We start from the raw sequence: 24,245 nt of genomic DNA on the forward strand, positions 1-24,245 counted from the left end.
CAGGCACCATCTAAACTGAAGATGCCTCCCTGTTATTTCCTCACAGTGGCCTTGATTATACTTCATATAAGCCCCCTCCCATTTTCCCACAGTAGAAAATGTGGCAGGCCTGAATACAAAAAGGTAAAAGATGGCTTCCCGTCAGCTAGGCAATGTCGCCTGGTGGGGCCCAGGGGTAGAGCCTTCTCTGTAGCAGCCCCGACCCTTTAGAACCAACTCTCTCCAGAGATTGATTGATTGATTTTATTTATTTATTTATTTATTTATTTATTTATTTATTTATTTATTTATTTATTTATTATATGTCTTTTTGTATTGCTTCTACTTTGTAAGCCACCCTGAGTCTTTGGAGAAGGACGGTATAGAAATTCAAATAATAAATAATAATCAATAAATAAATCAATACATTCTAAGCAGGTCTCCACAGACAGAAATGGAAATCTTCAGGAAGATGATGCAGTAGTTCAGCTCTTTACAAATTAAATAACAGAGGTAATAATAACAATAATAATACCAAGTGTCATCACAAACCAATGACTCATTTACAAGCAGCTTTGCTGTGCTTTTTTCTGGAAATGGGAAGAAACTAAGTTGGCATAAATTATTTGCCCTTACGTTGTGCCCTTAATATGCTTCTGAAACATGTCCATTTTGTACTCATTAATCACCGTACTGCAAGCAACTGGGAACTTTCCCCCATCAGTGTACAATATATTTCACGGTCACTTACACAGTCTATATGCTTATCCAATCATGTTATTTTCTTCTCCCAATGACTATCATCCTACCGCTAATGAGTGTGAGGTGGTTTCTAAGGATATTTCTCTTAATTGCAGCAAAGTGGCCACCTGAGCTTGTGTGGCTCAGATGTAGCTGCTATGTAAGTGTCTCTAGAGTCAGAGTTCAAACAAGGTATTTTGATGTGTATTAAGAGACATGTTCGGCTTACTCTTGGTTGAATGAAGCCAGGAATTGGGTTGCTCAGTTTCAAATATTCACTCCCAAGGGTAACGGTCAATCAACCAACTAATTCATTTAAAAAGAAAAGAAAAACAAAGTGGAAAGGAAATGGTTCCAGTTTCCCTTGCCATCCAAGCAGTTCTGCGGAGCAGGTGTGAAGCCCAGGGACCAGATGGAAATAAGTGGTATCATCGTACAGTTGCTGCCAAGTACATCCTCCCCATCAACTACATCACTTCAGGCCAATTCCTCTACGTGACACGGATTGTATAAGCTCCATTGAGCTGGTGTCAAATGGAATGTCTTTGTACTATAGTAACTAGTCTGTTTGGATGAATTTGGATGAGTTTTAGTGGAGCTTTTTATGAGAGCTTTTAATTTGAGCCTTTATAGGTTTATTATGTCTTTTTTCTGACATACACTACACTAGTGATGGTGAACCTTTTTTTGTGTGGGTGTCAAAAGTGTGTGTGTGCACATGACAGGTTGAATCTTTTCTTATTATTCATTTTATTTATTAATTGAATTTCTATGTTTGACCAGCTTCCATCCGTTATTCCTTGTCTGGCCTTCTGGTGCTTTGGAAAACAGCCACCTCTCTGTGGCAGCCCCTCAGGTATTGGAACAATGCTATCATGTCTCCCCTGATCCTTCTCTTTGCTAGACTAGCCATGCCCAGTTCCTGCAACCTCTCTTCGTATGTTTTAGTTTCCAAAGTAAAGGTCGAGTATCAGTCAGTCGCTGTTTTGAGGAACCCTGGGCGAAAAGGGAAACTCCTTTCCTACTCAACTCCTCAAACAAACAAAACATCCAGCCACAAACCATCCCACCCGTCCCAACTTTTCCCCTACGCGCGGCTTCGTCAGACATCACGAGGGCCCTACGACTGGCGCATGAGCACCCGCCTCCTCCTCCGCCTGGCGTCGTTTCAGTCTTCGCCGAAGCAAAGCCGGGAAGCGGAGTAAGAGGTCCACGCCTCTGCGCTTAACGGTCTTCGGATTGTTACCGTCGCCCGCTCGGCCGCCGGTGAGTCCCTTCGTCCTTCAGCCGTCCCTCAGTATGTATGTGTGTACGGCAAGGGGAGGGCAGAGAGGCGGCGGGGCCGAAGTGGGCGCGCGCCCACAAGGGTTCTGAAGGGCAGGTTTCCGACAAAGGGAGAACCGGGGAAGGCTGAGCCCCCGTCGGGCCCATAGCGAGCGGTAGGTGAAAAGGGGAACGGCCCGTTACATTAAGGGATGGGTAGGGGGAAGAATAGGGAGGCCTGCGCCCCTCCGGGTTGGCAAAAATGGGCTTCTTTGTCTAACGCTTTCTGCTCGGAGGTTGAAGGCTCCGACCGATCAGGACCGCGCCCTTGACGGTGCGGAGTTCGCCGTCCGGACGGGACGCGAGCCCTTCCGTCTGAACTCCCCCCCTCCCGGGAGTAGCAACCTGGCTCGGGTCCCGGTGTTCTGTGAACTGGCGGTGGGAAGCTGGGCCCCGGTTTCCTCCTCCGGCGAAGGGGCGGGAACCAACGCTCGGCTATGGGAGGCGAAAAACGGGAAGGGGACAGGAAGAGAGAAAGAAAGAAAGAAAGAAAGAGAAAGAAAGAAAGAGTCAGTCAGGGGTCTCATTATGGGCGCCGTCGGAAAGCCTCGCGGGTTCTCTGAGGCGGACGGTGAAGAAGCCTTGAAGGAGAATTTGGAGTTTCATTACGTAGCATGTTTTCCCTAAACGGGAAAGAAGGAAGCAATTGTGCTTTTTATGGTTTCCATTAAGCGGAGGTGTGCCTTAACCATTAGTAATAGGGGCCGAATTGATATTGGCCTGATTCATACATCATATTAAAGCTGAATTCGATTTGATTTAATATGTTGTGTGGATCTAGCCATTACGGTTTAATGTAAAACATGGTTTATGGATTAAAATAACCTTGAAGTCTGTGAAGACTTGGACTTCAACTCATACAGTATTTTGTCATGATCATGCTGGGAGAATTTGATGAATTAGAGAATAACCTAAGGTCTGTGATGGCTTGAACTCGAATTCAGACAGTCTTTTGCCATTGATCATGTTGGGGAAAAATGATTTGAAATAAAGTAATTGCAAAGCAACAGGTTGTTTCCCGTCTTATGTTCTGAGAATGCATTTTTAATTTTTCGAGTAATACAGGATTATTTAATGCCACTGTGTGTTGTCATCGAACAGAATCACAGTATTTGCTGTCTTGAAGTATTTCTCTATTTTATTAAAGTTATGTATTGTTAAGAATACAATTATCCATTATTTTCATAAATAGATTTGTACTAGTAATAGTTTTAGATTAACTCTAACACTATAAGTTTATGCAGTTTGAAATTAAATTCTGCTAACAGAAGACTTTTAGAGTTAAGATTCAATTTATCACTTCTGCAAAGTATAAGTGGATGCCATCCCTTGAATTGAAAAAAGTGTCCATTTCATGCACTGTTTTTTACTTCTTCAAAGGCACAGGGAATATTTTTAATCCATAAAACATTTTTAACAATTTAGAAAGTCAGATAAACTAATTGCTTCTAATGTAATTATTATAATTATTTCTAAAAGTAACAAAACCATCAAGAATTTAACACTGATAAATTTATCTTCCATGAGTTTGATTAATTTCCCCCATAAAATAATCCAGGTGGTTTGCCAACAATGTATTTATTTTGGAAGTGAAGTCCATAGTTTTAAACTATGTATATTCTCTGTTCAGTTTGTTGGGCAAAACCTGTATTTATTTACTTGTTAAAATTCATATACAGCCTTTGTATGTGACCTCAAATGACTGTACACAGTGGTCTCTCTTCCTGTTTTCCCTCATAATAGCCATATGAGGTAGGTTGGGCTGAGAGAAATAGGCCCAGGGTTACCCAGCAAGCTTGTCATTAAAAAACCTGTTTATTTTTCTACATTATAGATAAAGTATGATTATACATATCTAATATATTCACTGTTTCTTCCTCCTTGCTAAAATAAAGAGTTCCAGTGAAAATTTTCCTTTAGATATTATTAAAATGAGCATAATATCCTTTGTTTATAATGTCTTTAATCTGAAAAATAACTGAAATCATAAGTAGCATGCTTTCATTTCTTTTTCTGATAATTTCTAATATACAATTTGCCCTCTTTTGCAGCACGTAACAATTTATCCTTTTTTTCAAATGTACAATTTATTCTTTTGGTCAGTCATTGTCAGTGTGAAATCAATGAATATAAAGTTAGGATTTTTTGACTAAACATACATTTTGCCATGCCTCCCAATTAGTTTGGAAATATGTTTTTAGAAGTATTAAGGAGATATTGAATGATCTAATTTGCATTAATTTCACAAAATATTTTGTCATCCAGATGATTATTATGTTGTGTCTCTCCATTTATTCAGATCAAGGTATATACTGTACCAGTATAACCAACTTATTATGTCATACAAGGCAAAACAAATTTTCACTAAGTCTTCTGGACTCTAACCAGCAATGAAATAAATCAATAAATTTTTCTTCTGTATTTTCATCAAGTCCAAAATCTGAGATTTGAGCTTTATGTTGCCTAATTGATCTGATTCTTCAATTATTTGGGTTCCCCACCCCAGAAAAGTAAGCTGTTCATTCCTAACTAGGTTCATTAGGAACAAGTTAAAAAGAATTAGACTTATTGGAGATTTCAATGTTTGTGTTCATTTTGAGAACTGTCTCTCCTCAAACTCCCCCTTTCTGTTTTTCAGCCTGTAACAAACTTTCCCTCTTATCCCAAGGCTACAATAGATTCTCAGGAACTTTGGGTTAAGAATTTATCAAAGCCCTACAAAGTCCACTTAAACTATACCTACTAAGTTACTGTTTATTCTGTGTTTGTTGGCTTTCTTGAAGTATTTTGAAAGCTTAGTCAACTAGGATTTAACTTTAAAGAATATGTGTTCCTTCCCTTTCAAATAACCTGTCCTCAGCAGAAATTACCAGACAGTATTTTGTGACTGATATACATATTTTCATGCATGCACAGATGTTTTTTTCTCTCTCTCTTGCTTCTTGTCAGAAGGGAGAATGCAATATTATTCAGTTTTAGAAAAAATATTGAAAAAAGTTAATTTAAAATGTTGGAAGTATTAATTTTGTACGTATTGTTAAGGGGTGTACAGAACCCTTGAGTTATCAAGGACCAGAGACAGAGAGAGCAGATAGAATCATGCTTACTGGTTCCCTCTTATGGCAATTTGAAACACTACCTCTTAAAGCTATAGTGCTTCAATACATACAAACATTAACTGTTAGCTTGTTTATATATTGCAAACCTAACTACAGTGAGACCTTGTCTTGTGAACTTAATTGGTTCCAGGACGAGGTTCGTAAAGTGAAAAGTTCATAAGACAAAACAATTTTTCCCATAGGAATCAATGGAAAAGCGATTAATGCGTGCAAGCCCAAAATTCACCCCTTTTGCCAGCTGAAGCGCCCATTTTCACGCTGGTGGGATTCCCCTGAGGCTCCCCTCCATGGGAAACCCCACTTCCGGATTTTGCGATGCTGCAGGGGAATCCCACCAGCACGAAAATGGGCGCTTTGACTGGCAACGGAAGTCCGAAGGTGGGGCATCCCAGCGGCAGTGGCGGGTTTGTAAGGTGAAAATAGTTCGGAAGAAGAGGCAAAAAAATCTTAAACCCCGGGTTTGTACCTTGAAAAGTTCGTATGAGAAGTGGTTCGTAAGACGAGGTATCATTGTATTTTGTACATAATACTAACATGTATTTGTTTGATTTACGGTTCAACCCAAAGTTTCCTAGATATGAATATTAGGAGTAGTTTATTCATAAAATTAACTATATACTTTAAAAAACTATAAACGGAGGTCGGAATGGCATGATTCAAAGAAGTAAATGAAAGTGCTGAAATGAGTTTTTCAATTACTTAAAAGTGTTGGACCCCAAATACTCTTATTAACATAGATAAAAGGAGCATCAGTTCTAACTGATAATTTTTCAGCTTAATCTTAAGCATATAAAACATGGATATTTTAAGTTATTGTTACTCAAGATATCATCGTACTTGTATCAAAAGCATTGAGAGGCTTCTGGGTTGAAAGGATAGATGGTGACATCCCTGTTGCCCACAGCTACATGGATGGGGGCTCCTTTCATGTCTGGCAGGAGCTGAAAGCACTTGGGACACGAACATGGGCTTGCTAACATCCAACCCAGCATCCTAACTACATGAGCCACCATGCTCCATGTTACTCAAAATTAAGTAAATATAATTCTAGTAAATGTGTTTTATTAGAAATAGAAATTAATAATTTAGAAATAAAAATTTAAAAATATCTAATTGTGGCTGTTAATAACTTTTTTGAACTGTACTTGGACATTGGAATATTTTATTTGCTTATTTAAAATATTTTTCCTTCAGTGAAAATGTCGCTGTATCCTTCTTTGGAAGACCTGAAGGTAGACAAAGTAATTCAGGTATGATATACATTTTAGAATAAACTTTTGTTGTGGGTAAAACTTGGGTTTCGAGACTTCTGAAGTATCTCAGAAAAATACATTTTTCTGAGATACTTCAGAAAAGTATTTTTTTCTGAAATTTTAGAATAAATGTTTGTTGTGGGTAAAACTTGGGTTTTGAGATTTCTGAAGTATCACAATAGTTTAAAAATATGGCATTTGTGATATAAATATTGGTTTTTAAAATTATGTTGCATATATTAATCATATACATAATCAAAAATCATCTGGAGACATGAAACCCACATTTTTCTGAATTGTTCAGATGAACGTTGATGTCAGTAGTTCTGTTAATCTGTTTATGCCTGGTGAACAGAAAGGGGTTATCCATCCCTTTGTTTTCTGGTTTACCAGAGATATGAATTCATCAACCATTGTTTAGACTGAATGCTCTGGGCAAATCATCCCATTCCAGGCATGTGCTCCTGGCACAGATTGCTCGTGGAAGCTAATTTTAAGGCCTGATTGAGCTTTCAAACTTGATTTCTTGAAATAACATAATGTTGCAGGGAGAAGAATAAACTCTTCTTTCATTAGCACTGACCTGACATTAAATGGAAAAACTGTAAAATCAGTATCAATAATAATAGAGGTGATTTTAAAGTCTGACAGAGGGCCAAATAACCTTATCTCTAAACTGGTGTTAAATATAAGATAAGAACAAGAAAACAGGAAAAAACGTTTAGAGAGAGGTAATGAGAAATATGTAGGTTGCATAAGATCTTTGTACGGCATTGAGACATTGCCCAAAAGTTCTCCGTGTCTGTTGCAGGATTAGTATTAGATGAGAAGTCCAGTGACCGGTTTTAAACTCTAAATATCAGTAATAGCAATAGCACTTAGACTTATATACCACTTCACAGTGTTTTACAGCCCTCTCTAAGCAGTTTACAGAGAGTAAGCATATTGTCCCCAACAATCTGGGTCCTCATTTTACCAATCTTAGAAGGATCGAAGCCTAAGTCAAACCTGAGCCTGCTGAGATTCGATCTGCCAAACTGCTGGCAGCTGGTGATCAGAAGAAGTAACTTACAATACTTCACGCTAACTACTGTGCCACCGAGGTAAAATTGACTGGGTTATCTTGAATCAAAAATTAAGTACTTGAAGACCATTTACACTACCTTCAATTTCTGGGAAAAATTAGTGGAACCCTAATTTTTTTAAAAGTTAAAGTTCACTTGTGATGTGGACATCACAGCTCGTGATCCTTTATGTCTAATCTCATTACCATCATTGTAGTGTCATAGCATATAAAAGTAGAGATTGTAAACACCTTCTTCATACTGCTTTTGCATACTACAGTAGTTGAGCCCAACATCTAATATTTTTACATTTAGTGAAGCCAAATAGAAGGGGAAATTGGATACAATGTTTTTACAGTCAGCTATGCATAAAATGGGTGGGGCATACTATAAGCTTTATATTTTTAGCTTCAAAAATGCTTTAATCAGGAAAGCCGTGATGAATTTTATCTCACAGTTTCTCTGAAAAAAATCTGCTTGTCAAAGTTTTTGTCTTTCCATCTTTACCTATGCAAATTCAACAGCCAATTGGGGCTGCACTGCATTTCACTGCATTGCAGTAAATACAGTGATCCCCCGATCATTGCGAGGGTTCCGTTCCAGGACCCCTAGCAATGATCGGGTTTTCGCGAAGTAGCGCTGCGGAAGTAAAAACACCATCTGCGCATGCGCAGATGGTGTTTTTACTTCCGCAGCGCTAGCGAGGAGCCGAAGATTGGGGTTCCTGGGAAGGGGACTCAGCTGGGAAGCGGCGCTGGGATTTCCCCACCGCCCACGCAAACTCCTCGCTGCCGCTCGCCCGCCCTTCGCCCGCCCACGCCGCTCGCTCGCGCCGCTTCCCAGCTGAGTCCTGAAGCGAATTCGCTTCAGGACTCAGCTGGGAAGCGGCGCGAGCGAACGGCGTGGGCGGGCGAAGGGCGGGCGAGCTGCGGGCGCGCGAGCAGGCAGGCGGCGGACAAGCCGTTCACTCGCGCCGCTTCCCAGCTGAGTCCTGAAGCGAATTCGCTTCAGGACTCAGCTGGGAAGCGGCGCGAGCGAACGGCGTGGGCGGGCGAAGGGCGGGCGAGCCGCAGGCGCGCGGGCAGGCAGGCGGCGGACAAGCCGTTCGCTCGCGCCGCTCGCTCGCGCCGCTTCCCAGCTGAGTCCTGAAGCGAATTCGCTTCAGGACTCAGCTGGGAAGCGGCGCGAGCGAAGGGCGTGGGCGGGCGAAGGGCGGGCGAGCTGCGGGCGCGCGAGCAGGCAGGCGGCGGACAAGCCGTTCACTCGCGCCGCTTCCCAGCTGAGTCCTGAAGCGAATTCGCTTCAGGACTCAGCTGGGAAGCGGCGCGAGCGAACGGCGTGGGCGGGCGAAGGGCAGGCGAGCCGCGGGCGCGCGGGCAGGCAGGCGGCGGACAAGCCGTTCGCTCGCGCCGCTCGCTCGCTTCCCAGCTGAGTCCTGAAGCCAATTCGCTTCAGGACTCAGCTGGGAAGCGGCGCGAGCGAACGGCGTGGGCGGGCGAAGGGCGGGCGAGCGGCAGCGAGGAGTTTGCGTGGGCGGTGGGGAAACTCCTCGCTGATGCCCGCCGCTCGCCCTCCCGCCAGCAAGAGAGGGAAGACCCAGGGAAGCCGCCCAGCAGCTGATCTGCCCGGCGCCATCTACGCATGCGTGCCCATAGAAAAAAAGGGCGCGCATGCGCAGATGGTGTTTTGACTTCCGGGTTGAAAAATCGCGATTTAGCCCGTTCGCAATGATCGGGATCGTGATACCCGGGGGATCACTGTACAATAAAAATGCAAGGTTTTTACTATTGATTCCGATCTACTTGAGTATTTGGGGAATTACTTCTTATAATTGTGTTTTGCATAATGACAAAACAAAAACATTGCAAAATGTTCATTAATGATTAACACACAATACTATTTAGAGACATACAGGCAGTTCTTGCTTAATGACAGCAACTGGGGCTGGAATTTCCATCACCAAGAGATGCTATTATAAAGTGTAACATCACATGATCACATTGCTTAGCAATAGCAATCCTAGCAGTTCCTGTTGCCATTGTTAAGCAAGGGTTACAAGTAATAAAGCAAAAAGTTTAATGAGGAAGTTGCCTTGGTGGCTCACAAGCTGGCTGGCAATCAGATAAGGGGCTACTGTGCTGTGCTTTACTATGCGGAGGGTGGCTGCTACCAGTTTGGGGAGGGTGCATCATGAAAATGAAGGGTTTGGGTTGGCAGCTACCAGGGATGGGAGAGTACATCTATGCCCATGAGTGTTTGCTGCTGGGTGAGAGGCTGTGTCAGTAGTTGCAAGTGGCTGCTTCCAGGTAAGGGACAGTGCGCCAGCATTTACCATTCATACATTGCTGGACATACATAGATATAGGCAGCAGGTGTTACAATTGTGTACTCCTCATACTAGCAATAATACTTAGATGTATATACCGCTCCATAGTGTTAAAAAACAAAACAAAACTCTGAGCTGTTTGCAAATACCAGTATATTGCCCCTAACAATCTGTGTCCTCATTTACTGACCTCGGAAGACTGAGTCATCCTTGAGCCGTCAGGATTGAACGCCTGGCTGTGGGAAATGTTAGCCCGCAATACTACATTCTAACTACGACTCATAAGTACACTAGAATAAAATTCCCAGAATCTTGTATTCCCCCCCAAAAAGCTATGAGAGCAACTTAACAGGACCAATTTGTAATCTTTCCCTGCTGGTTTTCCCTTTGACTTTGCTTATGAGACATTGGCAGGAAGATCACAAATGGTGACTATGTGATCCTGCAACCATTGTAAGTGAAAGCTGAATGCCAAGTCCCCAGATTGTGATCATGGGCGTGCTGGGATGGCCAGCTTTGAATTCCAATCGTAAGTACCTCATGCTCAGCACCATTGTAACTTTGAAAAGTTGCTAATGAATTATCATTAACTAAGAGTGTACTCTAAAATGTTATGTTTTTATGTAGTTTAATCCTTATAACATTTTAAAATCATTTTTCTGTATAGGCTCAGACATCCTTTGCTTCAAACCCAGCTAACCCAGCAATTCTATGTGAAGCTTCAGCACCCATCTTACAAGATGGAAGTAAGTTGCTATAAGATTTGAAAAATGCTTGATACTTTGTATAAATTTCATTTATTGTGGAAGGATTTAACATTTTAATCGATCATTGTTATATGTTTTGCTCTTAATTTGATCTTACTTTCATCATCCAAGCATATATTTATTTTCTAGCCTTCGAAATCCTATCTATTGATGAATTCTGAGCTTATATCAAAATAAATTAATTTTGGTGGTTTGAAGAAAAAAGCTCGGTGGTATTTTATATTTTATCATATGCACTTGGAGTATATTGCTTTTACTGTTTTTCTGACAATGATAGTATCAGTTTATATATACACATTTGTTATAAAAATAAATCAAACTTACTGAAATGCTTATATTCAGTTTGGAATTTACAAAACGAGTGCAGTATAGATTTATGACCTGTGTCATAAATCTATATCTATATTTTTAGGCAGAAAACCATTTTCTGTAGTGTAGAATCATTGTAAGACAGTGTAATGTTGCTCTGGTATGAGAATAAACTTCAGGTAAGTGAATTTAGTAGCTTCAACTAGTGTGTTAGGTTTTTAAAAATTCCAAAGGATGAGATTAGTGAAATATGGAGCAAGCTGTTGATTTTGCCAAGAGTATAACTGACTGGACAAAAATACCATTGTAACAAGATTAGTTACTTTTAAAAAACTTTTTTCAGATTTATATCCTAAACTCTATCCTGAACTTGTCCAGTATATGGGTATAAGTTTGAATGATGAGGAAATTCAAAGAAACCTGGCAATGGTTCCTGCAAATTCACAGGGGGTAAGTGTCATAACAGAACAGGGATTCCTTTGGGCTTTACTGATTTTGAGAGATTGACTGTATTTCCCCCAAAATACGATGAGCTTATATTTTTTGAACCCCAAAATATTGGCCTTATTATCAGGGGGAGGGCATTGGGGGTGCAGTAGGGAGCAAATGTGGGACTGGATGTCCCATCGCCTCTGCCCCCCTCCCTGTTCTTAGTCCCGGCTGAGCTGCCGGGCGCCACAACCGCTTCATGAAGCAGGATTCTGCAAGGCTTATTGTACCATTGCATGCATAAATTGCAGCATTGCCTCGCGGTAGTACTGCCATTTGTGCAAGCAAAGGCACAAGAAGCCTTGCAGAGCCCTACTCCACAAGGTAGCAGTGGTGGCATGATTAATTTCACAGAGACTCATTTCTTGCAGGTGGAATGTTTTGAGTGGCAAGACGCATGTCCTACCTCACACTTATAGCTCCGTCATGTTCATCAGCATTATGTCCAGAGAATCCCATTGTAAAAGAAAATTCATGAGTTCAATCAAACTTCTTGAACTCACCGAGTAATGCGACAGAACTACAAATGTCAGATAGGTCACACAGCTCCCAGTGGGGTGCAGTTTGGCAGTGGCAGGTCAGGCCAGATGGTGTGGGGTGAGCCCAGAGACACGCGTCCTACATGGGGCTTGTAGCTCTCTTGGGCTCCTGGTGTTGTGTCCACTGATCTTCCACTGCCTCTGGCTCTCGACCGAAGCAGGAGGGGGAAGAAAATCTCGCGGGCTGCCTAAGGAAGCTAAGCTGATAGCCAAACTTCTAGCAGCTCAGTGGTTCTTCCATGTCTCTTACAAATGCACCCCTCTCTCTTTCTCGGCAGGGGTGGGGGAAGAGTGAACGTAAGACAGCGTCAGGAAAAGGAACCTTTTGGCTATACTCTGAATGCAAGAAATCTTTCTCCCCTTTTGCTCCAAGAAGCTGTGCAGGCGCAATGAGTCTTCCAAAGACTCATTTCTGACTGAGTTTTGAAGAGACAAAGATTTCTTGCGTGCAGCAGGTTTCTCCTCCTGCTGCTGTGAGATAGGGGAAGATTAGTGGACACAACATCCAGTAATGGGTGGCTGTTCCTACAGGGGATTCCCATGCACCGCCTTCACCCGCATCCTCCATCTGAAGGACAGAGGAGGACAAGTAAAGGATGAGAGACCCAAGCTGGTGAGGGAGGGAGGCAGTGGGAGGCAGAGTCAAAGGGGTGGCAACAGGGATGTCTGCTGCTCAAACCCTGTGCTTGTGGAATCACTGTACCCAACAGGCTTTACCACCTCCTCACAAACAGAGCCCAGAGGAGCCGAACTAGTCCTGCAGGGGGGCGTGCACCCGTCTCTTGCTTGCTCTTGCTCTCTCGACTGGGAGCCGCTGTTTCTCTGGTAGGTACTCTTGGCCAGGAGAGAGAGAGAGAGCAAGAGGAAGGAAGGGGTAGGTATGCACATACCCCATGCGACTGGCTTGGCTCTTCTGGGCTGCCTCTGGCAGTGTTTTGAAACGTGCTCCTGCCTGCGAGCAGATGGCGAGGCAAGCAGGCAGGAGCGTGTTTCAAACAGTCATAGGAAGAGACCAGAGGAGCCAAACTAGACCTGCGGGGTGTGCGCACCTCTGCCTCGTGTCCAAAAGAGTGCCTACTGCAGAAAGAACGGCTCCCAGCATGTCCCCCCCTTCCCCGGAAAGTAGTTTGAGGGACCTTATTTTCAGCGGGGGAAGGGGGGTTATTTCGATGCATGTCCAGAAAAGCCCTGTTGGCTTTTACTCCTAGATACAGTAGGAAATGGAAAATTTTCTATTGTATTCCCTCCCCTATAACATATGCTATATTAAAACAATGGATGTATCTGCTCAGCTTGAATTTACTTCAATTTTTGTCATAACTGATTTTATACTTGCTAAAAATATTAACAATACATAGATCTTACTATTTGCACCAAAGATCTATATCTAATAATATTTTATTTATTTTTAATTTGTTGGGGGGGTGTTTTTGTACTTTATAGCTTGTGGCAAGACCTTCTGCATCAGATTACATGGTAGCTCCAGTAACTGGAAATGATGTTGGAATTCGTCGAGCAGAAATTAAGCAGGGGATCCGTGAATTGATGTTGTGTAAAGATCAGGAAGGAAAAATTGGTCTTCGTCTTAAGTCAGTGGACAATGTATGTATAATAAATGTTATCATGCTAGAATTCAAAGTAGAATAAATTGTTACATAAAGATGTATTTCTTATACAGTAGTTTATCTTTCAGCTCTTAATCGTCTACATGACTTTCAATATACAGTAATATCTCGTCTTACGAACTTAATTGGTTCCCGGAGGAGGTTCGTAAGGCAAAAAGTTCATAAGACGAAACAATGTTTTCCATAGGAAACAATGTAAAGTCAATTAATGCATGCAAGAAACACCCCCCCCCCCCAAAAATGGCACTCCGCTGGGCGCCGCCGCCTATCTGTCACCTTTTGAAACAGCCGGGGGGCTTCTTGGCGTCCTCCTGAACGCTGAACCCAGAAGTTCGGCAAAAGTTCTGGTTTGGTGTTCAGGTTCGGAAGGACGCCGAGAAGCCCCCCGGCTGTTTCAAAAGGCAACAGCCGGTCGGTGGGTCTTCTCGGCGGCCACCCGAACCCGAACTTTTGCCGAACTTCCGGGTTTGGCGTTTGGGTGGCGGGTTTGTAAGACGGAAAAAGTTCGGAAGAAGAGGCAAAAAATTTCCGAACCACGGGTTCGTATCTCGGAAAGTTCGTATGACTAGGGGTTCGTATCACAGGGTACCACTGTATATGATTGGATAGCAAAAATATTTTTTTAAAAAAATATCAGTCAAAAAGAAATTGCAAACCTTTTAAAAATTAAACACTTTCACGAGTAATACAATTAGTATAATCAGATAACTAATATTGGTTTAATAAATTTTATCAAATTTAAATATATATATTTTTAATTAAATTTTAGGGAGTGGTGGATGTAATATTTATAATATAGTAAAGTTAATAGAAAGTTGGGGCTTGGTTATTTTTTAAAAAATGATAAATTTGTTCAGTATATTTCTCCTCTGCTTTTAATGTATACAGGAATTATATGTGCCCATACCTAAACTTACCAACATTATTGTTTTAGGGTGTCTTTGTTCAGCTGGTTCAGGCAAATTCCCCAGCTGCACTGGCTGGCCTGCGATTTGGAGACCAAATTCTACAAATCAATGGTGAAAATTGTGCTGGATGGAGTTCTGATAAAGCTCATAAAATATTGAAGCAAATTCCTGGAGATAGAATTTCCATGATTATTCGAGACAGGTAAACTTGTAGGATTATTGTATATCAGCTGAATTATATTATTAATATCTATGTTTTCTATATTGTTAACTTAAAGGAATAAGCCAATAAATTTTATTAATTTTATTGTGGACAGTGGTTCAGTAATATATTCGGTAAAGTTTATAAGTAGTGAAATATAAATATTTTTCTTCTAGACCTTTTGAACGGACTATTACCATGCATAAGGACAGTACAGGACATGTTGGCTTTATTTTCAAAAATGGAAAAGTAACTTCAATAGTAAAGGATAGTTCTGCTGCAAGAAATGGACTTCTTACTGAACACAACATTTGTGAAATTAATGGACAGAATGTAATTGGTCTGAAGGTAAATGATATGTTTTCTGCAAATATATGGTACTGTAAATCAAACTGGCAAACACATCATTTTTAAGCATATCAATAATATACAATTGTACCTTGGAACTTGACTGCTTTGAAACTCTTTGAATTTGGTACTTGATGCATTTTGATGAGAAAGTTTTGTCCTAGTACTCATTTGTTTGGTACTCAACATGCAAGCTATAACTTATTGGTATCAGCTGCCTTGTTATTTGCTACCTTTTTTCAGCTGAAACGAAGGTCCATATATTAATCACGCGGTATTTTTCTCCTGTGCCCATCCCCTTGTGGTCTTGTCTTAGCTTCTGTTGTCATTTTGTGTATTTTTGCAGGGTTTTTTCCTCATCAGTGAAGTGAAGTTTTTACTCTTAACTGTTTATTAATTTTAATAATTTTTATTAATTTTATTTCTCATGTAATAATATACAATCTTATCATTTTACATATTGCCTTAAATGTACATTAAATGGTACTTGTTGCTTTTGGTACTTATTGCTCCTGCCGGAACCAATTAAGCATAAGTACTATTTCATTGTATATGGCTTCCTACTTTAAAACAAGAGAGCAATAACAGGCACTATATTTCTGTTTGCATAGCAATGCAGGTTTCTGCCTTTAGTAGAGATTATTACTATTGATTACAGCCTTATTTTAATATTCTGCTTCTATCTTTATTTCTCTTGTAAAGTGTATTTTCTACTGTATTTTCTCTTGCTGATGAATAAATAATAACTACCATATTTTTCCCTCCCCTGCCTCCAGAGCACTCTGCAAGCTTCCTAAACCCTCTGTATGCCCCATTTTTTACCTGGGGTGTTTTTTTGTGTGTGGGTTTGGGGTTGGGGGGTTTTTTGGGCAAAAAATGGAGCACGGAGAGGGTTTGGGAGGCCTGCAGAGTGCCCTTGGGAGCCAGGGAGGACAAAAACCTTTTTTTCTTACCTCTTCAAAATCTTGGTGTGTCTTATACGCTGGTGCATTTTATAATCTGAAAAATACGGCATTCACATTCGTCTGCTGAATTGCAGCTGTGTGCATGACTTTCTCTATTATTTATTTATTTATTGGATTTGTATACTGCCCCTCTCCGGAGACTCGGGGCGGCTAACAGCGACAATAAAACAGTGTACAATAGTAATCTGATATTAGAAGATATAGCAGTATGTAATTATGACAATCATCTTTCAAACAATCTGACACTACCTTTAGTGTGTGAGTGTATTTTTTAAAAACTACTAAATAAACTACTTTATTCACCCTTGAAACAAAGTTAAAATCATTATGGTTATAAAACAATTTAAAAGTTTATAAGAATGTATGACTTTTACACTTTTTGCTTAACAGGATTCCCAGATTGCGGACATATTATCAACAGCTGGAAATGTAGTGACCTTTACTATCATGCCTTCCCAGATCTTTGAACACATAATAAAAAGGTATGAGTATTTTTTTTTAATGTTTGTGGTATGAATTCTTTATCTTTCGAAAGGATGAATAATATGCACTGAACTTATAATGAATATAAAATGCAGGTTGTCTTCTCTTACAAACCACGTCTGATCATCTTAACTATTTTGGCTTCTTGTGGACTGCTTCTAGGCATTTTGCCAACCATTGTAAGCGTCTAAAAAGACCCAGGACTAATTGCTTATATTTAATTTATGACTTTATGTACTTCTACTAGCTGTTAATGCTGTTTAATCAACAGCTGATTTTTTCAAGAAAAGACTGTTTTAACCGGTGTTTGTGTTAGTTACTAATCTAATTTATTAGTCATCTTTCATTGAGTAAACATAGGTTTGAACAAACTCTTCAAACTGACACTTATTTTAAGTGTCAACAACTTGGTTTGTGGCCACAAAAGAACTCTAAACTGACCCTTCTTTTAATTCCCCCACATAGCTTTGCCAATCCTTCTTCATAAACCTGCTAATGTATATTCATGTATCTATACTCATGTATAGATAACTCAAATATTTTGCTCTATTCTTTTTGCAATTCTGTAATTTTAAATTCTGTAATTTGAATGACTTCCAAGTTGCCTTATGGGCTAATACATTGTGAACTTTTCTCCCCTAGGATGGCTTCAAATATTATGAAAAGCTTGATGGATCATACTATTCCTGAAGTCTAAATTTGGATGCATTTGTAATTGAGACACTGCTAAACATGGCTACTATGTTTTCACAATATTTACATTCTGCACATGAGCCTTTCTTTGACATGAGATGCTGCATTGAGCATCTATATTACATTATGGCTGGGAATGTCACATTTCAACAAAAATCTTGCTCACATTTTGCATTTTATAGTCATCATGCTACTTTGACAAAACATATGCTTCTTTCATAGGGTTGTATTATATAGATCAGAAAAAATGTCATTAAAAATGGAAGAAAACTAATGTTTGTGAAAGCATTTAGTATTTGCTTTCTTTGATCCAGATATACTGCTGCTCTTTGTACTTTTTCAGATTCATTTTTGTACTTCACCTACCTGTGAGAATATAAACTTAGTGTTAATTAACTGATTTTAGTAATCTTGTTTACAGAAAGCATGCTGGTTAAACTGAGCATAGCTTGTATTTATCATTCCATAACTATTTTAAAATAATGTTTGTCTTTTTGCTGTCTTATTTGCTGTCTTATAAAATTGTTCTAATATGCTTATATTATGTTGCCTTAATCCTCTTAAAACTGAAATAAAGTTGCAAATATATTCACTTCCTAAATGGGTAATATTTTGCACTGTTGAATCTCTAAATCCATCCTGATTGTTAGCAATATAATCCAGCATAAATGAAGCAGTGAAATTGTTAAACATTTTACCTCAATGGTGTGGTTTATGGTCTCTTTGAAATAGTAAAATCAGTGTAGACTATAGTATTTAATTACATCAACCAAATTTACTAATACTAAATGAAATATAATATAGGACATGGGTAACATTTTAATAGCTTAGTCATTAGGTTTTTAATTTATTCCTTCTTTAGCAGATAGCCTTTGATTTAGTAGTAAGAAACTACCAGCATTTTGCTGATGTTATATCAGTTGAATGTCAAGCTTTAATACTAGAAGACTAACCTGGCAACGATAGAAAAAAGAAGTTACAAATACTGGCACACAATATCACAAGTATAATACAGAGAAGCAGATATAATTCTTAATTGCTTAGCAATTCTATCTGTATTAAAATAATAAAATTACAGTACATCTGAAAAATTGAATAGCTTATTAGCTTATTACTAATGAAGAATCATTGGGAATTATGACTTGCATGATCAATTTAATTATATGTTTTTCTATTAAACCAATCATCTTAGAAAGTGAACTAGATGAAAACATTAAGCAATGTTATTTCAAATAATATTTACCACTACTGCTTCCAAGCATAAGCAAAAGGTTTGGAAGATTCATTGAAACAGTATATTATAATTGTACTACAGTATATAGAAAGATCAGCATTTGAATGGGAATCAGTAGTGAGTGTGCAAGCACATTTTATATTGGTTTGTCGAGGAGGGTGAAAAAGAATTCATGTTTTGGTCTGGCCAATAAACCATCACAGTTGATAAATTTCTCAGAAATTAAACTGTAGCACTTGACTTAACTAAGATAGAGTGATAATGACTGTTTTCATATAACATTGTAAATGTTTATTAGTAAATGAAATACTCCCCAGTCCAAATACAGAGATACCAGAGATCAGTGAAAGTTAAAAATGATTGGGGAGAAATAATGAGTGCTCTAAGTCAGACCTAATACATGTGGATGAAAAAGTTAAACTCCACTTGTCCCTGGCACTTGGTAGAGAGATTTGAATGCCAGATCATGGCAATATATAGATAACCCTTGGTAAGAAGGTGAGAAGATATTTGAAATGTGTGCTAGCCCACACACACAAAAAACCCCAATGTAATATTTCCAGCTGATTTAATTATTCCAAGCAGCTTTATAAAATTGGGGGGAAATAGAGACTTTCCCAACTAATGATGTGAGCTGCCCCGAGTCCTCGGAGAGGGACAGCATACAAATCCAATAAATAAATAAATAAAACACAAAGTTGTCATATTACTAGTTTAGCAATCAAACTGCTGGTTGCCAGGGAGTGGTGTATAGGATGAAACAATAAAACATGATAATATTGAGATGGAAGTTTATGGAAAATATTTCTACCAAGTACATAAAATTCCCATTTTATGGAAAGGCCCATTGGTTCACTTTGGCCAATCATTTTCTCTCTTAGATAATGGGAAACCGGCCCACTGATTTCCTAATAAAGATAAAATTTACTGATTGCAATATTAACTGGAGGAATTTGTCTAGGCCAGTGATGGCGAACCTATGGCACGGGTGCCACAAGTGGCACGCGGAGCAATATCTGCTAGCATGCAAGCCGTTGCTCTAGTTCAGTTCCAACGTGTACATGTGTGAAGGCCAGCTGATTTTTGGCTCACAGAGGCTCTGGGAGGGCGTTTTTTCTTTCGGGGAGCCTCCGGGGGAGCGGTGGTGGTTGGGGGAAGGTGTTTTTACCTTCTCCTAGCTCCAGGGAAGTCTTTGGAGCCTGGGGAGGGCAAAACACGAGCCATCAGAAGTTGGGAAACAGGCTATTTGCGGCCTCGGGGGGACAGGGGTAGCTGTTTTCCCCTCCCAGGCATTGAATTATGGGTGTGGGCACTCGCGTGCACCCACTCTCTTTCGGCACCCAAGGAAAAAAAGGTTCGGCATCACTGGTCTAGGCAATCACCATGCATCAACATGACTTCAAGATACGCAAGGAACAATAGAGTAGTATGATTTCAAGTTAGAACATATTGGTTACTGAAAAATAAGTTTATTTTCAACAAGAGTATAAGACAAGTACAGTATAAGTATAAGGAGTATAAGACAAGCTATTACAAGCATTAGTTCAGTAAATAGGCAAGTCATTTGTAACATTTTGGAATCAATACACAATAAGAATAGAGGAGGAGGGGACCAGAAGTTCTGTTTGAACTATTGAAAGCATTTTTACATTTGGGCAAGATCCTTTTAAAATTTTGGTTTAAAATATTAAGGATTGAGATCAGCAGCGAAAAAGTACCGGTACTTAGTATTGCTGTTTCCAGAACACAATTTGCCTATCTTCTCCTCCAGTAATTATATTGCTGCACTGGTCATTCATCCACATACACGTCACACCACCTAAGGAAGATACATATGCAAGTCAATCAGATTGACCATTTGCAACCACCTTCATCAAACTGTTAGCTGCAATTCATAACTTCATTCCAAGTACCAAAGCGCTTATGAAATCTACATTTTGAGAAGCAAAATAAGGAATTTGACATATTTAATTATGACCGAAATTATATACCAAAAGCTCCCAAACTAAGCTAAAATGGTGGGACATGAAACTTCTATAAACTGTTTATTAATAAATAGGAAACAGTAAAAAGTAACACCATGCATCTCTATTAGCAAATCAGGGTATTCTTTCTAAGCATTTGATTTGGAGTTGGTACTTTAAAAATTGTAAGTAATAATTATGAATTTCAGGTACGTAATGAAGTAATGAACTAAGAATAACTTGTGAATGGTTTCTAAAACTGTTGAGCTGATCGTCTTCCAATGTCTCTGAATTTGAAAAAAGAATTGCAAAGGCAAGATACCAATAAAGGAGAATATTTGAAGTATAGGGTTGAAATGAAGTCCTTGGTGCTCTCTGAGTTTGTTTGTTTGTTTTGCAAATGTTTTATTACTCAAACTAGGTAACATCATTAGTTCTAGTAGGAAGTGTGGTTTGCTGTCAGTTCATCAGAAGTCTGCAACAGCCACTGCGTAGGATGAACAGGAAATGACGGACAGAATGCATTCATGAACTCCAACTAGCAACCAGAAGAAGTTGTGAAACTCTAATTTCACAACATATGAACATATGAAATTAGAGTTTCATTTAGGAAACTGACAAACCTTGACCAAGCCAAGTCCAAAAATGCTAGGGAATTTCTAGAAGCATGGCACTCTTAGTGAATTAGCCATCAATGGAAACATAGATATAAATAATATCTACATACTATGCAAAAGAGAGGGTCAATGAGCCAAAACCGACAAAAACAAAACCTCTCTACCATCAATCAGCATTCAGAAGCATATATTAACCACACGATTAACATCAGACTAACAATCAAGAAGTAAATAATACCACAGTCAAGAGACTGCCAAACAAGCTAATAGTAAAGAGCCCAACCAAAGAATCTCCAAGGCCACCCCCACCAATACTGATAGGGCAACACACTATAGAACAAGGATCCTCAAATTATGACCCATGGGCCACATACGACCCGCCAAAGACATTAATCCGGCAGCTCTGCCCACATTGCCCTGCCCATCTGCCAGCTCCCATCCTTCGCCCGAGAGCACGACTTACATTCATGAGCTATGGGCTGGAACTGGAAAGTAAGGCCAACATTTTTGGCCTGAAGAGAGGTTCTGAATGTGGGAGAAGTGAAAAATTGTGCCTTACAGACCACCCAGGAGGCCAAAAAAGGGTCGTTTAGCCCACTTTTGGCCTGCAGAGAGGTTCTGGATACGGGAGAGGTGAAAAATAGGGTGCACAGACACACCACAACACCAGAAAGTGGACCATTTTAGCTCATTTTTTGGCCTGCAGAATGCTTCTTCAGAAGATAGAAAGCAAGAGAGACAGATGGAGAAATGGAGGAAGGGGGAGAGGGAGGGAGTGGGAGAGAGACAGAGAAGAGGAACAGAGTGAGAGAGACTTGTTGAATTGTAAGTGTCTTTGGGCTGAGAAGAATTGCTGCAAAACAGTTTCCTGAAGTGGACCACTAGACTCCTAAACAACTCAAAAAACTATCTAATAAAAAGAAAGGTCAACCAAAAGAGCAACATGCAAACAAAAGCATAAAACCCCCCACTTTGTGTGTATTGTGTAATGGAGTTAAATTGGCCATGCCCACGAAGTCACATCACCACCTACCCACACCCACCCAGATGGTCCAGCCTCCCTTCCCCCTCAGTCTGAGGGATGTGAATTGGCCTGATTTAAAAAGTTTGAGGACTCCTGCACTACAATATAAACTGAGAGCAAAATTCACTCGGTATAACTGGGATGATGTTACCTAGTTTGGTTAATATCTACCAAAAGACAACCAACCTTAGAGAACACTCAAAGCTAAAACAGAATAAATTTCTGGTTTTCTAATACTTTTAATTACTATTTTTAAATAAAAATATCTCCAAACTATGTAAAATGTGTTAGCCAATAACATAGCAGACACAAACCTATCTCTAAGGAAAGAGAATGCTTTAAAAACAATTGCTATGTGGATTGTGAGTGTAATATCTGAGTACATGTAAAATTTCATATTCCCTCCTACTTGGTAGGATGTAGGCAACAACGTGTTTCTTTGTAATGTAGCCTCTATACCAGTGATGGTGAACCTTTTTTGGCTCAGGTGCCAAAAGGATGTGCATGTGTGCAATAGCATGTACGTATGTGTCCACACCCATAATGGGATGCCCTCTCCCCATGCATTTGCATAACCCCCACACTGCCCCCATGAATGTGTACAACCTCCTGCACTGCCTACACACATGTGCACAGGCTTCAATGAAGGCCCTAGACCAATGATGGCGAACCTTTTTTCCCCTCGGGTGCCAAATGAGTGCGTGCGGAATCACACATGCGCAAGTGCCCACGCCCTTAATTCAATGCCTGCAGAGGGCGAAAACAGCTTCCCTCACCCCCCAGAGGCCCTCTGGAGGCCAGAAATGGCCTGTTTCCCAAGTTCTGATGGGCCCAGTAGGCTCGTATTTCGCCCTCCCCAGGCTCCAAAGGCTTCCCTGGAGCCAGGGGAAAAGTAAAAATGCCCTTCCCTATTCCTCTAGAGGCTCTCTGGAAGGCAAAAACACCATCCCAGAGCCTCTGTGTGAGCCAAAAATCAGCTGGCCAGCACACCCAAGCACATTGAAGCTGAGCTAGGGCAACAGCTCGCGTGCCAGCAGATATGGCTCCGCGTACCACCTGTCGCACCCATGCCATAGGTTCACCATCATTGTCCTAGACTTTCGGGAGGCCCACTGGTTCAGGAGGCTTTCCTGAAGCCTGGGAAGAGTGAAAATGGCGGAAAAGAAGGCTGAAAATCAGCTGACAAGGGCAGTGCTTCGCGTGCCCTCAGATATGGCTCCACGTGCCACCTGTGGCACTCGTGCCATAGGTTCACCATCATTGCTCTACACTGAAGATCCTGGTTTGCATAAAACAGTCTGAATATGCTCAGGCTAAAGCCTGCCCAACGTCATAAGAATTGGGATGCCTAACAATCAATTCAAGTCAAACTGATATTTTTTTTACCCGTCCTATATCCATCCTTAAAGTTTCACTAAACTTTTTGGGCAGTCAAATTCTGTTTTCTCTATTATTTTTTTCCTGATTGGAATTGTTTACAATCACGGGGTAAGTGCTTATTTCTTAATATTCCAAGCTTTAGTATATAACAAAGGTCCTGAACCTTATGAGCCAATATTCTCCTGAATTTTCCATTGAATGGTTTAATAGGACCCTTAACAGCAGTATACTGACCTCTTTCTATAGTATACAAATTCTTAAAGTTCTTACTTCATGTTATCAAGATCTATAAGTTTATACATTAGTTTAAGTAGCAAGAGCAATTTATAAGGTGAGCATGCACTTTATCTAATATTTAAATTCTTCAGAGTTTTTAAATATCACCAGAAACATTTTAAAATATATATATTCAAATATACCTGTATGTCCTGGAATTTTTCCTACTGTTTTTCCTTCAAGTATATCCCAAACAAACAACTCTCCTGACTGACTTCCCGATAAAACTATGTGTCCATCCCACTTGAAACATCTGCAAAAATAAGTTTATCAAACCAACATTGGTTATCATTTGATGTTACATAACTTTACTCTCATCAACACTTATACATTACAGGGCTTAATAAAACATAAACTGTTGTTAAGAAAGTGTAGTTTCAGATTAAGAAAATTGAAATGTATTTGTATTTGGGGTGATAATTTGGGAAATTGAAGCCATTGCTATAATCAACCACTTCCAAGGTGAAGAGGTAATTTAGCTGTTTTGCATCTTCTTATTTCTCAAACATTAAACTTTGTGCTAAGCAGTGCTTCCCAAACTTTTGACATATATGTACCCCTTCTATAATTTTCATAACGCTTAGTACCCATCATCAAAAAGAATGGATGTATTTTAA

The 24,245-nt window shown here is 40.0% G+C and overlaps 2 protein-coding genes across 3 annotated transcripts in view; one reads left to right on the plus strand and one right to left on the minus strand.

Annotated features, from left to right (window-relative positions):
* Positions 1–1,668: 1,668 nt before the first annotated feature.
* On the plus strand, positions 1,669–17,734 carry SDCBP (syndecan binding protein). Of its 2 annotated transcripts, none has more exons than XM_070747797.1 (9): positions 1,669–1,986; positions 6,357–6,412; positions 10,473–10,551; positions 11,225–11,331; positions 13,353–13,511; positions 14,469–14,644; positions 14,821–14,992; positions 16,348–16,439; positions 17,083–17,734. In XM_070747797.1, the coding sequence occupies exons 2-9, from the start codon at positions 6,362–6,364 to the stop codon at positions 17,135–17,137; spliced, it is 891 nt and encodes a 296-aa protein (XP_070603898.1). In that variant the 5' UTR covers positions 1,669–1,986; positions 6,357–6,361; the 3' UTR covers positions 17,138–17,734. The 2 variants fall into 2 exon arrangements, with proteins under 2 accessions (XP_070603898.1, XP_070603899.1); XM_070747798.1 differs by having other exon boundaries at positions 1,867–2,017.
* Positions 17,735–19,816: 2,082 nt separating this feature from the next.
* The window catches only part of NSMAF (neutral sphingomyelinase activation associated factor), a 45,033-nt gene continuing 40,604 nt past the window's right edge, over positions 19,817–24,245 (minus strand). The window contains exons 30-31 of the mRNA XM_070747793.1: positions 23,772–23,881; positions 19,817–20,186 (exon numbers count right to left, since the gene is read on the minus strand). Of these exons, the coding sequence (XP_070603894.1) occupies positions 20,092–20,186; positions 23,772–23,881 (205 nt within the window). The 3' untranslated portion in view covers positions 19,817–20,091. The remainder of the gene's footprint in view (positions 20,187–23,771; positions 23,882–24,245) is intronic.

Source organism: Erythrolamprus reginae, chromosome 3, assembly GCF_031021105.1.
Source record: "Erythrolamprus reginae isolate rEryReg1 chromosome 3, rEryReg1.hap1, whole genome shotgun sequence".
In the NCBI taxonomy this organism is placed as follows: Eukaryota; Metazoa; Chordata; class Lepidosauria; order Squamata; family Dipsadidae; genus Erythrolamprus; species Erythrolamprus reginae.

Coding starts and splice junctions, on each gene's coding strand:
- SDCBP (XM_070747798.1), top strand. Junction 11,332..13,352: donor TTCCTGCAAATTCACAGGGG/GTAAGTGTCATA, acceptor TGTACTTTATAG/CTTGTGGCAAGACCTTCTGC. Junction 14,645..14,820: donor TCCATGATTATTCGAGACAG/GTAAACTTGTAG, acceptor TTTTTCTTCTAG/ACCTTTTGAACGGACTATTA.